The following is a 15085-nucleotide window of genomic DNA, read 5'->3' as shown; positions in this document are numbered from 1 at the left end:
TTACTACAAGAAAGGAATCCTAAAAATCAAAGCCAAATATCATAATCCCTTATTTGTGAATAAAAAAAATAAATAATGTGGAAAAGAATAAAACGGATATGGATTTGATATTGGGGGACTGGTATAACAATAATTTCGGTGATATAAAAAGCAATGAAGTTGTGCCCGTTTTGTATATTTTAACGAAAGTTGACTGACTAATATGGATACAAGCTCTGCCGAATGAGTAATTAGAAATTTTTATAGGAGTGAAGACAATAGTCAGATTAAAAATTTGTTTCTTTTGTATATAAAAAGGATTATAATGGAAATTATGTCTGGAATAAGGCCATAATAGATTAGTTCCTTAGTCATTTACATGTTGGAATAGAGACCTCAATGCGTTATCTTATTTTAGTAACTTATTAGATAATATAATCGTCTGAGATTACACATGATTTGAATGGTAAGTTCGGTGAAAGTCAATTAGGCAGTCCAAGACAATATTAAAGTTTTGGAAGGAAAAAAAAAAAAAGGCTTTGATAAGTTGTTTCTGGATTAAAAAACAGTTTGTCCAAGCTTAAAACATAATTTTTGTTATAAAATGAGAGGAAAAGAGAATAGAGAAAACTCAATAAACTTTTTGTGTATATTATTGAAAACCAAAGCCCTATATTTATAGGTAAGAATCAGGAATACAATGACAATAATTTCTAGGCTACAAGGGTACAAATGTCATTCACCAATAAACTTTAATGGACTTTACATTTACAAGACTCCCTCTTGAATGATATATTACAAAATATCTGCCTCATTAAAACCTTGTTTGATAAAAACCCAATGGGAAAAAAATCAAACGAAGGAAAAAGAGTATAGTTATTTTAGAGGATTAAAATTAAATACTGCCTCATTAAAACCTTACTAGGAAAATCCAATGGGACAAAACCTAAGCGAAGGAAAAAGAATTCAGCTACTTCCCCTGATGTTGATCACTGAAAATCTTTGAGTCGACGTATTCCAATCTCATGAACTAATTTCTTGAATATAGATGTTGGCAGCGCTTTTGTGAATAGATCAGCCACATTGTCACTTGAGCGAATTTGTTAAATATCAATATCAGCATTCTTCTGAAGTTCGTGTGTATGAAAGAATTTTGGAAAAATATGCTTCGTCATGTCGCCTTTAATATAGCCTCCCTTGAGTTGTGCGATACAAGTTGCATTATCTTCGAACAAAATTGTTGGACTATCTTTTGTTGAAGTCAATCCACATGATGATTGGATATGACGGGTCATATTCCTCAACCATACACATTCTCGCACTGCTTCATGGATTGCAATAATCTCAGAATGAGGATGTTGCTGTCAAGGATTGCTTCACAGATCTCCATGATATAGCTGTTCCTCCACATGTAAACACATATCCTGTTTGTGATTTAGCTTTATGTGGATCGAAGAGATAACCTGCATCTGCATATCCCACTAAAGTAGATCCTGACTTTTGAGAATAAAATAGTCTCATATCAATAGTACCTTTTAGGTAACGAAAAATATGTTTAACACCATTCCAATGCCCTTTGAGTTGGTGTAGAGCTATATCTTGCAAGGAGATTTACAGAAAAAGCTATGTCAGGTCGAGTGTAATTTGCAAAATAAGTTAATGCTCCAATTGCACTAAGGTATGGTATTTCAGGACCAAGAATCTTTTCTCCATCTTCAAGTGGAAGAAATGGATTTTTTTTTACATCAAGTGATCGAACAACTATAGGTGATGGCAATAGATGTGCATTATTAATATAAAAGCGTTTCAAGACTTTTTCTATATAAGTAGATTGATGAACAAATAATCCCTCTGGAAAATGTTCAATTTATAATCCAAGACAAAATTTGATTTTTCCCAAATCTTTCATCTCAAATTCATTTCTCAAATAATCTGCAATTTTGTTGAGCTCTTCAGGAGTTCTAATTAAATTTAAATCATCAACATAAACCGCCACAATTGCAAATCCAATATTTGTTTTCTTTATGAAAACACGTGGGCAGATATCGTCATTTTTATAACCCTCTTTCAACAAATATTCGCTAAGGCGATTATACCACATGCATCTGGATTGTTTCAATCCATATAATGATTTTTACAATTTAATTGAGAATATAGTTCTCGGACATATATCATTTATTCCTGGCACCTTAAATCCTTCAGGAACTTTCATATATATGTCACTGTCAAGTGAACCATATAGGTAGGCAGTTACTACATCCATAAGGCGTATATCGAGCCCTTGTAACACGGTCAAACTAATTAAGAACTTAAAAGTGATGGTATCCATTACGGAAGAATATGTTTCCTCATAATCAAATCCCGGTCTTTGGGAGAAACCTTGAGCCACTAGTCGGGCTTTGTATCTTGTAATTTCATTATTCTCATTTCTCTTTCGTACAAAAACCCATTTGTATTCAACAGGGATTACATTTTCAGGTGTTCGAACTACTAGTCCAAACACTTTTCGTTTCTCCAAAGAATTCAATTCTGCCTGTATGGCTTTTTTCCATTTTGGCTAATCATTTCTATTTCAACAGTCATTAACAAACTGTGGTTCAGGATCCTCATTTTGCATAATATCAAGAGCCATGTTAAAGGCGAAAATATTGTCTATAACAATATTATTCCGTTCCCATAATTTATGAGATATCATATAATTTATTGAGATCTCATTATTTTTGGACACCTCTGGTTCTTCAGGAACTGTACATTCAATGTTTGATTGATCAATCTTTTCTAATGTGATTTCTTCTGAAGTTTTTGATTGATTTTTCTCCTGTACTCTTCTTTTTCGAGGTATTGAGTCTTTTCAACCAACTAGTCGACCACGCTTCTGGAGTATTTGAGATTTATTTGCCACAGCAGATTGTCCTGTTGGGAAATTAATTTTTGCTAAAATATTTTCTGCTGGAATATATGACTTTGTCACTTTTCTCGTGTCAACCAATACATCGGGTAGCTGAATTGCAACTCTTTGCAAATGAATGATTTTTTCAACCTCTTGTTCACATTGACTGCTGCGGGGATCAAAGTAAGATAGAGTTGTCTCATTCCAAGAAATTCTATCTTGTTTTTCAGGATGTAGTTTTTCTCCTCCCAAAGTTGGGAAAGTCATTCATCAAAATGACAATCTGCAAAACGTGCAGTAAATAAATCACTCGTTAAAGGTTCAAGATATCTAATAATAGATGGTGAATCAAAATCCACATAAATCCCAAGTTTTCGTTGGGGACCCAGTTTAGAACGTTGTGGGGGTGAAATAGGAATTTGAACAGCACAACCAAAAACCCGTAGGTAAGAAATATTAGGTTCATGACCAAATGTAAGTTGCAAAGGTGAATATTGATGATAGGCAGTTGGTCTTATACGAACCAATGATGCAACATGTAATATGGCATGACCCCAAACAGAAGTTGGAAGTTTTGTTTTCATAAGTAATGGTCTAGCAATAAATTGTAGACGTTTAATAAACGATTCCGCTAAACCATTTTGTGTATGAACATGTGCAACTGAACGTTCAATTTCAATCCCAATCGACATACAATAATCATCAAATGCTTGTGATCTAAATTCACCAGCATTGTCAAGACGAATAGTCTTGATTGGGTAATCGGGGAATCGTGCTAGCAATTTTATGATTTGAGCAAGTAGTCTAGAAAATTCTACATTTCTAGTTCAAAGTAGGCAAACATGTGACCATCTTATAGAAAAATCAATTAATACCATAAAGTAATGAAATGGTCCACATGGTGGGTGTATTGGCCCACATAAATCTCCATGTATTCGTTTCAAGAAAGTTGGAGATTCAATATTGACCTTTGTAGTTGAAGGTTTAATGACTAACTGTCTTGCGAACAAGCTACACATGGATAATCATTAAATAAAAGAATCTTCTGGCTCTTTAAAGGATGTCCATGTGAATTGTTTATTATTCGACGCATCATTATGGGTCCTGGATGTCCAAGTTGATCATGCCAAAGTATAAAACTTTTTGAATCAACGAACTTCTGGTTGGTAACATTATTTGATTCGACCATTTTTATAAATGTAAAATACATGCCAGACGGGAGTACGTGAAATTTTTCTTTTATTTGCTTCTTGCCAGATATAAAAGAAGTGATGCAAAGATATTCAACATTATTTTCTTATATCGTCTCAATGTGATATTCATTGTAGCGAATATCTTTAAAACTAAACAAATTTCTTCTGAATTTGCTAGAATAAAGTGCATCATCAATATATAATTTTGTATTATTTGATAAAATAATACAAGCTCTTCCGGAGCCTTCAACGATGTTCGACGCACCCGATATCGTGTTAACATTATTTTCAGCTAATATTAAGTCCAAAAAATATTTTTTGTCTTGAAGAATAGTATGTGTAGTTGCACTATCAATTAAGCAACTGTCTTGACTATCCATCATGAATATATAAATATAACAAAATAGACTAAATTTAAAAAAAAAACTTGAATTTAAATTTAAAGAAGTAAACATTACTTAATATCATGAAATAAATGGTGCATAATAGAGTTTTATTTTTGTGCGAAAAAGTAAATATATTTCAGACTGAATTTTTAAAACGAAAGAAATACTAGTAAATTAATCTATATCTTCTATCACACCACCCCCAATCAAATGGTCAATATTTCCATTTGGATCAGTAAAGAAATCAGAGACATCCAAATGAGTCACATCAATTAGACCATCATAATCAACAAAATTAATCTCCAATTTTTCTTTTCCCTTGATTGATCTCTGGTAGAGATCCACAAGATGTTTTGAGGTACGATACGTACGTGCCCAATGCCCTTTCATTCCACATCTGAAGCAACTTTCTTCATGCTCTTTTTTAAATTTGTCACTCTCATTTATTTTGTGCCTTTTGAATTTATTGCCTTGCTGTTGATAACTTTGTGGATTATTTCTTTCATGATTTATTCCACGTACACGTCCGTGTCCGTGTCCACGTCCACGTCCTTGTCTTGATATTGTATTTGTTTCAGACAATGTAGTACCATTTGCTTCAGACAATGGTACAGAACCAGTTGGACGTAATCCATAATTTTTCATCAACAATTCATTATTTTGTTTAGCGACTAGTAGGCAAGATATAAGTTTTGAGTACTTTTTGAAGCCACGCTCACGATATTGCTGCTGTAGGAGCACATTCGAGGCATGAAAGGTGGAGAAAGTTTTTTCCAACATATCTTCATCGGTGATTTTTTTTTCACACAAAGTCAACTTTGAATATATTCTAAACAATTCAGAATTGTACTCACTAACCGTTTTGAAGTCTTGCAAATGAAGATGCATCCACTCATAACGGGCTTTGGGGAGGACTATAGTCCTCTGATGATCAAATCTTTTAGTTAACTTTTTCCAAAGGACTTGTGGATATTTCTCAGTGAGATATTCAATTTTTAATTCATCGTGAAGATGGTGACGGAGAAAAATGAGTGTTTTTGCACGATCCTGCAGGGATTCATTGTTTCCTTCTTACAGACCCTTTGAGACGAGATGGATATCCGCATCCAGTATCCATGACAGATAATTTTTACCAGATATGTCAAGAGTAAACTCAAGTTTCGTAATGTTTACCATTTGTTTAACTACACAATAAAAAAATACAATTAGTTTCAAAGAATATGATTAATCATCACATGTTAATCAAATAGTTAATATCAACATGACTTTAAGTTACGTGTTTTCCTCTAGGGATAAACACTAATTTGAAATAATATGTTCTTCAAAACATATGCTACTTCTGGAGCACATTATATTTTGCTATTATTTTTTCAAGTGCGATATGTCAATATTCTTCTGGAATATTGAGAATTATAATTTATGCTCTTCAGGAGCAAATAATATTCTTATAATGTTGTGCTACTTCTGGAGTAACAACGAATAAATCTATGATTAATATTCTTTTGGAATATTAATTATAATGTTGTGCTACTTCAGGAGCAACAACAATTAAAAGTAAATTTAATGTAATGTTTCATAACTAAACATAAAAAAATGATAGTACATCCAATTGCTCACCATTAATTAATATACAAACACGTGTAAAATATTATTTTGAATTAATAACGTGAGTCGAGTGAAACACAAAAAAAAATTGGTGACATGTAGAAACCTATTCACATATTATGGCACGAAATTCTAATTATGTGCAATTAAAAGAATTAAATTAGTATTAATCAATTAAGGCATGAAATTTGCAAAAAGCAATATATTTGAGAGAAAAGATGAATTGGGTATAGTTATTTGTTAATTGTATATATATATATATATATATATATGGAATCAGCCAAAATAGAGATCTGGAATTGAAGCTTGCTTTCAAAAAATATTGACCAATTAAACAAAAAAAATTATAAGCATGTGTAGAACGTAAAGGGCTAATCTAAATAAAAGGAGGGTACAAGAATATGAATTAATGCATATCAATTGATTTCACATAAATATATCTCCATAAAAATCCACGTGGATTGATGTAAAGGAAAAAAACATTAATTAATTCAAAGAGAGGTACAAAGAAAATATAATGATCGAGAAAAATGAGATCACGTATTGCAAATTCAACATATGTATATGTAAAATTCACATATTATCAAATTAATTTTGATATACGTGATAGATGATTATAAAAAAAATTACTACCTTTTAAGAGTTTAGTGCTGATAACGTGTTATAAAATAAGAGGAAAAGAGAATAGAGAAAACTCAATAAATTTTTTGTGTATATTATTGAAAACCAAAGCTCTATATTTATAGGTAAGAATCAGGGATACAATGGTAATAATTTTTAGGGCTACAAGGGTACAAATGTCATTCACCAATAAACTTTAATGGACTTTTTATTTACAACAATTTTAAGTAAATTCATTTATATATATATATATATAATGTTTGAAAACTTTAATTCAAATATTATTTCAGTACACTAAATATTATAAAATATCATATATTTACGAGTCCCTAGAATCCTAAAAAACTTCACTCCACGTGTTTCGCGTTTTCCTGTCAATTTTAAAATACAAACACAGGACCTATTAGATAATTCATGCATGCCTTCTTCATTGTCTTCGTCCACTCATAATCCCCTATAAATAGACGCATGATTCAGTCCGAGTCTCTTACAGCATTCAAGTTAAACTACTTAAAATTAAGTGCTCATTACATTCTGTAGCAATGGATTACCAAAACAGCCTTATGACTATCGGTGGCGCAAATGCACCGGCACTTCTAGATTATCCCGGCAGGGGTCAGGCCGGAAGATACAGCCAGGCCAAGATCCAGCGCTCTGATTTCCCCAAGGATTTTGTCTTTGGTTCTGCAACATCTGCTTATCAGGTGTGTATGTCACTAAAATCGCATTTAAAAATAAAAAAAGGCAACTTGGTTGTGTTTTGGTTGATTTTTTTTATTTATAATGTAATTCAGGTTGAAGGTGCTTGGGCCACTGGCGGTAAAGGCAAAAGCAACTGGGATATCTTCACACTGAAAACGCCAGGTCTCTTCTGTCTCCAGTCTTGATCATACATACATATATACACTAATATATTATTACGCTTTATATACACATACATATGTACTTTTGTGTTACATGTCAATTCTGAGCCTGTTGATTGGAGTGGCAGGTAAAATTGAAGGTGGTACTAATGGGTGTGTTGCTATCGATCAGTATAATATGTGGAAGGTAAATCCTTAATTGCATCGTTATAGCACAATTTTTAAGATAACTTAGAAGAAAATTCCTAGGTAGTGGAATAACATGTACTCATTTTCAATGTTGCAGGAAGATGTGGCTTTATTGAAGAAATTGGGCTTAGATTCTTATAGATTTTCAATTGCATGGACAAGAGTACTTCCAGGTATAAGAAAACATGAAAATGTGGCTTAATTCATGCATCATTTGTCAAAAAGGAAAATCAGATGAAATTTTTTCTAATTTTATTAATTTTCATTTATTTATACTTTAGGGGGAAGATTGTCTGCTGGCATAAACAAAGAAGGAATTAAATATTATAATGACCTTATAGACTCACTCCTTGCTGAAGGTTAATTAGACTCCACTCCAATTTTTTCTGCTTTCTTCTCAACAATTGTTGTTTGCTTCTTTTTATAAAGATAAAAATCTAACCTCTTCGATTCTTAAATTTACTTTTGTGCAGGCATTGAGCCTTGTGTGACTATCTTCCATTGGGATGTTCCCCAATGTTTGGAAGAAGAGTATGGTGGATTCCTAAGCCCGCGAATTGTGTAAGTAACCAAATCTGTCACAACATGACACCTTTTCTCTAGATATTTGGAAAAGCATATTTATAAGAAAATGACGCAAAATCAAAAGAGATTAAGATATTTATAATTACTCCGGAAATAAAAAGCCCTTCGAATATTTGTATTATCATGTCAAGCTCTTTTATTTAAAATTGAATTTGCTCCAAAAAAAATTGTCATGTGAAAAACATTGTATATCTTATATGTATAGGAAAGATTTCTGCGAGTTTGCGGAGCTTTGCTTTTGGGAATTTGGTGATCGGGTGAAATATTGGATCACACAAAATGAACCATGGTCCTTTACTGTTCAAGGATATGCATTGGGTACTTTTCCACCTGGCCGTGGCCCAACTCAAGCAGAGCCTGTGAAGACTATCCGTCGTCATAGGTGTAAAATTGGGGCTCCAACCCATTGCTCCAATGGGAATCCGGGCACTGAACCATATATTGTAGCACACAATTTGATCCTTTCTCATGCAGCAGCAGTTGATATTTACAAGCAAAAATATCAGGTAACGTTTGCCATTTATAATGAATAAAATTAAATAAACTTTATACAATTTGAAAATTTCGTATTTAGTAGTTTATACAAACATATTTGTAGGTGTATCAAGGAGGCAAGATAGGAGTAACAAATGTCGCTGAGTGGTTTGAGCCACTCACTTGTACCATAGAAGATAAAGAGGCTGCTTCAAGGGGCCTCGATTTTATGTTGGGATGGTAAGTGGTTTTGCGCAGTTTGACTTTTCGCAAGAATCTAATATACTTAATTTGTTCACATCATAATCAAGCCGTGACTGTTTTCAAGCTTATTTTGTTAGTTTTGATATTTTTAATTTATAATGTTTCAGTGAGTCGGTATTCTGCGTGAAGATACGAGATCGAATTTATTTTCTTTGTTCTCATGCTTTCCGACAGCACCACTTCCACTCATTTTCTGGCATTCTAGTTCCAATTTTTTATTGGCCTTTCAAAAATTCCTAAAGAATAACCTGTATTTTCAAATTTATAGTTTGATCAGTATGTAAATACAAATATGTTCTCTTTTAATTTTGTGCTTAGATATTAAAAAAATTGTCTTTCCCCCATTTTTTCTGGTTTGTAGCACCAATAGTAACCGGTGATTACCCACCAGTTATGAGAAAACAAGTTGGAGATCGTCTTCCCACATTTACACCAGCACAAGCAAAGTTGGTGAAAGGATCATATGATTTTTTAGGCATAAATTATTACACTAGTACTTATGCTAGCAATTCACCTAGGAAACCTGGTACACCCATAAGTTATGAAAATGATAAGGAAATTGCAGAATCACGTAAGTATATGGACCTTGTTCTTTTGTAATTGTAAATTTATCAAATTTATCTTATCACATGGCGCTCTCTCTTTTAACATTTTTTAGATGAACGTGATGGGATGCCTATTGGTCCAAAGGTAAGCTTTCTAACTGGAACTTTTTAGAAAGAAAATAGATGGGATATGTTAGAGCAATTTCAACATTATATGTTAGTTGATTATCGTGTTTTAAACCCACAATGGATTCAATTAATAGAGTATTATTATTTTTTGTTGATGTTAGGGCGGTTCGGATTGGTTGTACATTGTTCCCTATGGGATTTATAAGCTATTGGTTCAGATAAAGAAATCATATAATAATCCCATAATTTATATTACAGAGAATGGTAAATAGTTAAAATGTTTATTAACTTGTTTTTCTCTCTATAATAAGATAGAGAAATGCTAGATGTACATTATTTGATGTACACCATGGCCGACAACCCTCTAATAGAGGGTGGGGCTCGCGATTATTATAATTACCTGCCCCACCTTCTATTAGAGGGCTGTCAAATTAAGTGTACACTAATACACTTAGCATTTTTCATTAAGATAAGAGACTTTTTGTACTATTTACATTTTTAATGCGATTTATTGTATGACTTAATTTTGTAGGGGTGGATGAAGTGAACAATACTGCCCTAACATTTTCAGAAGCTCAATTTGATAAGACGAGGATTAAATATCACCAAGATCATCTCTTCTACGTTAAGAAAGCAATGGAGTAAGTCATCATACATATAATTATGTATCCGAGGCCAATAAAAATCATAAATTATGCAATTATTTGGCTATTTTGTTCAAAAAAACACATGTTTATGGTTTTTCTTTCATTACAGTGAAGGCGTAGATGTGAAGGGTTACTATATATGGTCAATGTTTGATAATTTTGAATGGGGTGCGGGATATAGTGTTAGATTTGGCCTTTTTTACGTGGATTTCGTGAATGGCTATTTGACAAGATTTCCAAAAGCTTCTGCTATATGGTTGATGAATTTCCTGAACAAAAAGCGAAATACATTGAAAAGACAAGCTCAAGAAAATGAAGAAGAGTATGGATCTGTGAAAAGGCTAAGGAGCGACGTTTAAAATTTGTGTGGTGTGGTCCAGTTTCATTTGAATTGTTTTGTCGAATGCTGCATACATGAGTTTTCCTTCCCGTTTTTCCTTCATGTTGTGGTCTTTCCTGTTTCAACTTTCTTCTTTTTATATTTAATAAATGGAATTCTCGTCTTTTTATTTTTTAAACGAATCATGTATCCACGGATTATTCATTAGTTCTCGCATAAATGAAGAAGAAAATACAGAAAAATTGAAAGAGGACATGTGATGTGACATCTAGCCAATTGACAAAATAGATTAAGTCTAATTTAACCACTCTAAACCGATTAGGAGTTTATATATATATATTTCCACTTTATAATTTATGTGCCCTCATCCATCGTAGAAAATATTTTCTAAACTTATGATTACTTTCATTGTGGCAATATTCTTCAAAATATGCCGTGGATATCCCATACATCTTTATACTCTCCTTCGTACAATAATAATATAAACATATAAAACTTCTCTAAATGTAGATATTCATGTCGCATATACAACTCCTCTAAATTTTCTTTCCGCGTGTTGCTCACATCCTATTGAATAGATGTACAGCTACATTTTCATCTCCTTGTTTCCTAGGTTGAAGTTCAATCAAATGAAAGATTTATGTGTGCTCCACTTTTCTCGTCTTCTTTTTTCCCTCTAAGTAGACATCGAGTAGATTCTTAAGATTCCTGAGAAATTAATGTGATTAGAATGATAACAAAGTAGTTAAATTTTATTTTATTTAGTTGTCACATTCGAATTTTATTATATTTTTTAACATAATCATTCATTAATTTTTGTCCTCAATTGATGCTTCATGCAACAGATAAATATTATTAAGATCCAAACTGAGGCCCTCACAGAACTGATTTTTTATTGGTCTCATTTTGACGCATGTTAAATATAGAGCCATTTCAGGTTCCAATGTGATAAAATTATTTCTTTCAACAATAAAAGTGTTTGACGCAAATTTTGTTAGGAAACTATAAAAGGTTCTACCGATCAACATAATTAAAGTGCTTACAGAATTCGACTAGTACAATATATTTAAAGTCATAATTTGTCCATCATTGTATAGGGTGAGTAAAAGATGAAATTTAGTTGAAAACTGACAATTGGATTGCTGATCCAACAAGAAATTAATTTATTTAAGCAATTTGTGAGAGCATGAGTCTCGGAACCAGTGAGGAGCGGGCATAGTGGTGGCCTGGGGTCACGTGACCCTCCAGACTTTTGGACAAATTTCTTTATTTATTGTTATTTTTTTTGTCTTAATTTTTGAAGTTGTTATGGGTTGTCAAATAAAATCGAAATATTATATTCTTAATACCATTTAGAAGTGGTTACAGCTTAATTTTTTATGTCATTAATGGGCGCAAAATGGCCAACTATAGCAAATGTTAAGGCTTGCTAAAGTAGGCCACCTCAAACTAGCATTTCCAGAATTTCGATAACATGTTAATTTTAAAAAAATTTCAACGAACATTCCTAGCCGAATCCACAAATCGTCTACGTCATCTTGAAACTTGTTTCGATAACTATATCATAAACATATTGAATAGTCCAAACAGATGTCGTAAATAAATAAATGTGCGTCAAAAGTGACACTTAAAAAGAAACGTCTAACTCGTCTTTTTCTTTAAAAAATTTTCAATTATTTAATTAACATTGATTTTTTGTGTGACAAAAGATTATACATTATGTCGTACTGTCATAAGCTGGAAATCTTAATTACAAAAGATTGTTGCTTTGTCAACAACTGAAGCTGAATATGTCTCTATCACTGATGCTATAAAAGAAGGAATGTGGTTAACTGGGTTGCTGTCTAAACTTGGTTTTGTTGATACTCAAACAGTTTTGTTTTCAGATAATCAAAGTGCTATTCACCTTCTGTTTCATGATTAAATAAAACACATTGATGTTAAATAACATTTTATTAGAGATGTAATCTCTAAGGGAATAATAAAATTTTGAAAAATTTCAAGTCAAATTAACCCATCTGATACGGGCACAAATGTGATTCGTTTGACTAAATTTCTGAATTGCCTTAAATTCATGTCTATTGATTCTTTGTAATTCTCCTTCAGGTACTTAGAGCAAATGGAAAATGAAATGTGAGATTGCTCTTGGTTGTACTAACAGTCCAAATTTTAATAGCAATGTAGAGATTGTTGGAGTCGAACCCTAGTTCTCTCACTTTGGTTCCTTCAAAATTTTGATTTGGTTGAATTGTGTTTTGTGAAACACGCTATTATTAGTTAAACACCTTATATGGATGGCTGACATGTGTGGTGCTCCTAGTCGTTGGATGATAAGGATCTAGAATGATTGTTGCCTTACCCGTGACAGTTAATTTCGACTTGGACTTTTGGTTTTTCTTATTAGTCTCATTCATTTCTCTGGCTCTCAGGGTTCTTGAGAGAGAGGGGAAAAAGGGGGGGGGGGGGGGGGGGGGGGGGGAGGTTTTTTTTATTCACATGAGTCCCACTCTCAGTGCGAGGGTAGATTTTGTCTTCATGTTTTCTACTTAAATTTTCTTATTTTAAGTTGAGAGTGATAGTGTAATCCTTCGATTGTGTAATATTCTATGTGATTCTGTTGTTGATTTTGGCCATGTTCGAAGGGGTTTTTGAAGATTTCTTAGTAGATCTTTTGAGTGCTATCACTGTATTTGAGAGATAAGTTCTTTTTCGAACTTTTGTAATGTTGTTGCCATTTTAGGCTGTTTTTAGTGCAACCAAGCATAATCCTTTCTTCGAATGCTCAAGGGGAATGTAGGTGTTCGAAGTGGTCAACGAATCTCCGAGGCTTCGGCTGCAATAATTTTTTGGTGTTTAACTTTAATTTTCTATAATTTATTTTTTATTTGGTCGATTTATTCTTGTTTCTTGATGCTTATATCTTGTGATCTTGCATTTTCAAATAATATTAAATTATCTCATATTAATGTTTCTTGTAAAAAAACGTAAAGAACATCAAATGAAAAAAAGAAAAGAAAAGAAAAATCTAAAAAAAAATATCATGTTTGCTTTAAATTCCAAAATGGTATAAAGTTACAATCTCAAATCAAAATAAATAGGAAATTCATTATAAGTTGCAAAACAATAAATTATATTGTAACGATGAAAACGAATCCATTTGTCCATTTAATAATGTTTGAAAAACTTTAAAGGTTTAGCTATTTTTTCAACGCATTGTTAATTAATTAAAATTTATTATATATTATTAAAGTAGTAGTTTTAAAAACGAAGAGAAGACGCAAAAGACCACATTTTAAAGAAAATATCACAATTCTTTAGCAATTGATTTTAAAAGAATAATGAAATAACTGAACAAACCTTATGTAAAATGTTAATAATTTAATGTGTGTTTTTGTGTGTGTGTGCATATGTGTGTTTGTATATATATTTTCCCTATAAAATATGTTTTTGGCTTAATCTCTTGTGACAAGGATCTGGACGTCCAGGGCCTATCACTCAAGAATAACTCATATGTTTTTCATAGTCAATGAGTAAAATACTATTTGTGAAATGAAAATTTGCAAGATTGTATTTTCTAAATTCCTTACGTTTCTTTTATTTTATTTTATTTTATTTTTTTATTCCCCTCCCAACAACTTGCTCCTAGTTAAGTGAGCCCCCACCTAACAAAATCATAGAGTTGTCTTATAATTTATTTTGTTAAAAAAAATGAAAAAATGTAACAAGATTGGATTAGGTCGGTATTGAGATCTATTACATTTTTTATTTGCCAGAGTTAGAGAACCAACCACTCGAGCTATAAAATGTCCTACCCCCCAAAAAAAATAATAATAAAAATTTGAAAGAAGATATTGAAGTTATTTGTACACATTATTCAATTCTAATTAGGGTTGTGGATAAATATGCTGTCAGATTTTTTAGCATTTGTTAATGTCCTAGGGTTACACGCAGATGCTGGGGTGATTCGTCAATCTTTATTAATCCAAGAAAGAAAGACTAAACATTTTGAGCGAAAAATATTATAATCCCAGATTTGAAACCTAAATTTTTTTATAAATAAGTAATAATAAACACCCACGAGTAAAAGACACGAGAATTATTGCATTTACAACGATAAAACAAAAATGGATCTAGATCTGCCTATTTTTGTTCAGTTTGTCCACGTAGTTTTCATATTTTCTAGAAAAATTATAAAGAGTATAATATTACGTAATTTTATTTCGTGTGCATTCTTTTCACTTCATATGAAATAAATTATAAATTAATTTAAATGCTTAATAAATCACGTAAATTCATATAAAGTAATTTAATTGTTTATTTAATTGAGATACTGCAAGAAAATACAAAAAATAAAAAAAAATACAGAAATAAAATT

At 31.9% G+C, this 15085-nt stretch overlaps 1 protein-coding gene across 1 annotated transcript; it reads left to right on the top strand.

The window, feature by feature from the left end:
* The first annotated feature begins 7124 nt into the window (after positions 1 to 7124).
* LOC111403818 (beta-glucosidase-like) lies at positions 7125 to 10892 on the top strand. Its single transcript, XM_023032442.1, has 13 exons — positions 7125 to 7378; positions 7469 to 7538; positions 7666 to 7724; positions 7824 to 7899; positions 8008 to 8085; positions 8200 to 8287; positions 8517 to 8817; positions 8910 to 9025; positions 9403 to 9620; positions 9708 to 9739; positions 9885 to 9987; positions 10256 to 10364; positions 10480 to 10892. The coding sequence occupies exons 1-13, from the start codon at positions 7217 to 7219 to the stop codon at positions 10727 to 10729; spliced, it is 1662 nt and encodes a 553-aa protein (XP_022888210.1). The 5' UTR covers positions 7125 to 7216; the 3' UTR covers positions 10730 to 10892.
* Positions 10893 to 15085: the final 4193 nt, after the last annotated feature.

The sequence above is a fragment of the Olea europaea genome, chromosome 11, assembly GCF_002742605.1.
Source record: "Olea europaea var. sylvestris chromosome 11, O_europaea_v1, whole genome shotgun sequence".
Classification (NCBI taxonomy): Eukaryota; Viridiplantae; Streptophyta; class Magnoliopsida; order Lamiales; family Oleaceae; genus Olea; species Olea europaea.
Note: the sequence above shows the minus strand (reverse complement) of the source record. Positions and strands in the feature narration are given on the sequence as shown.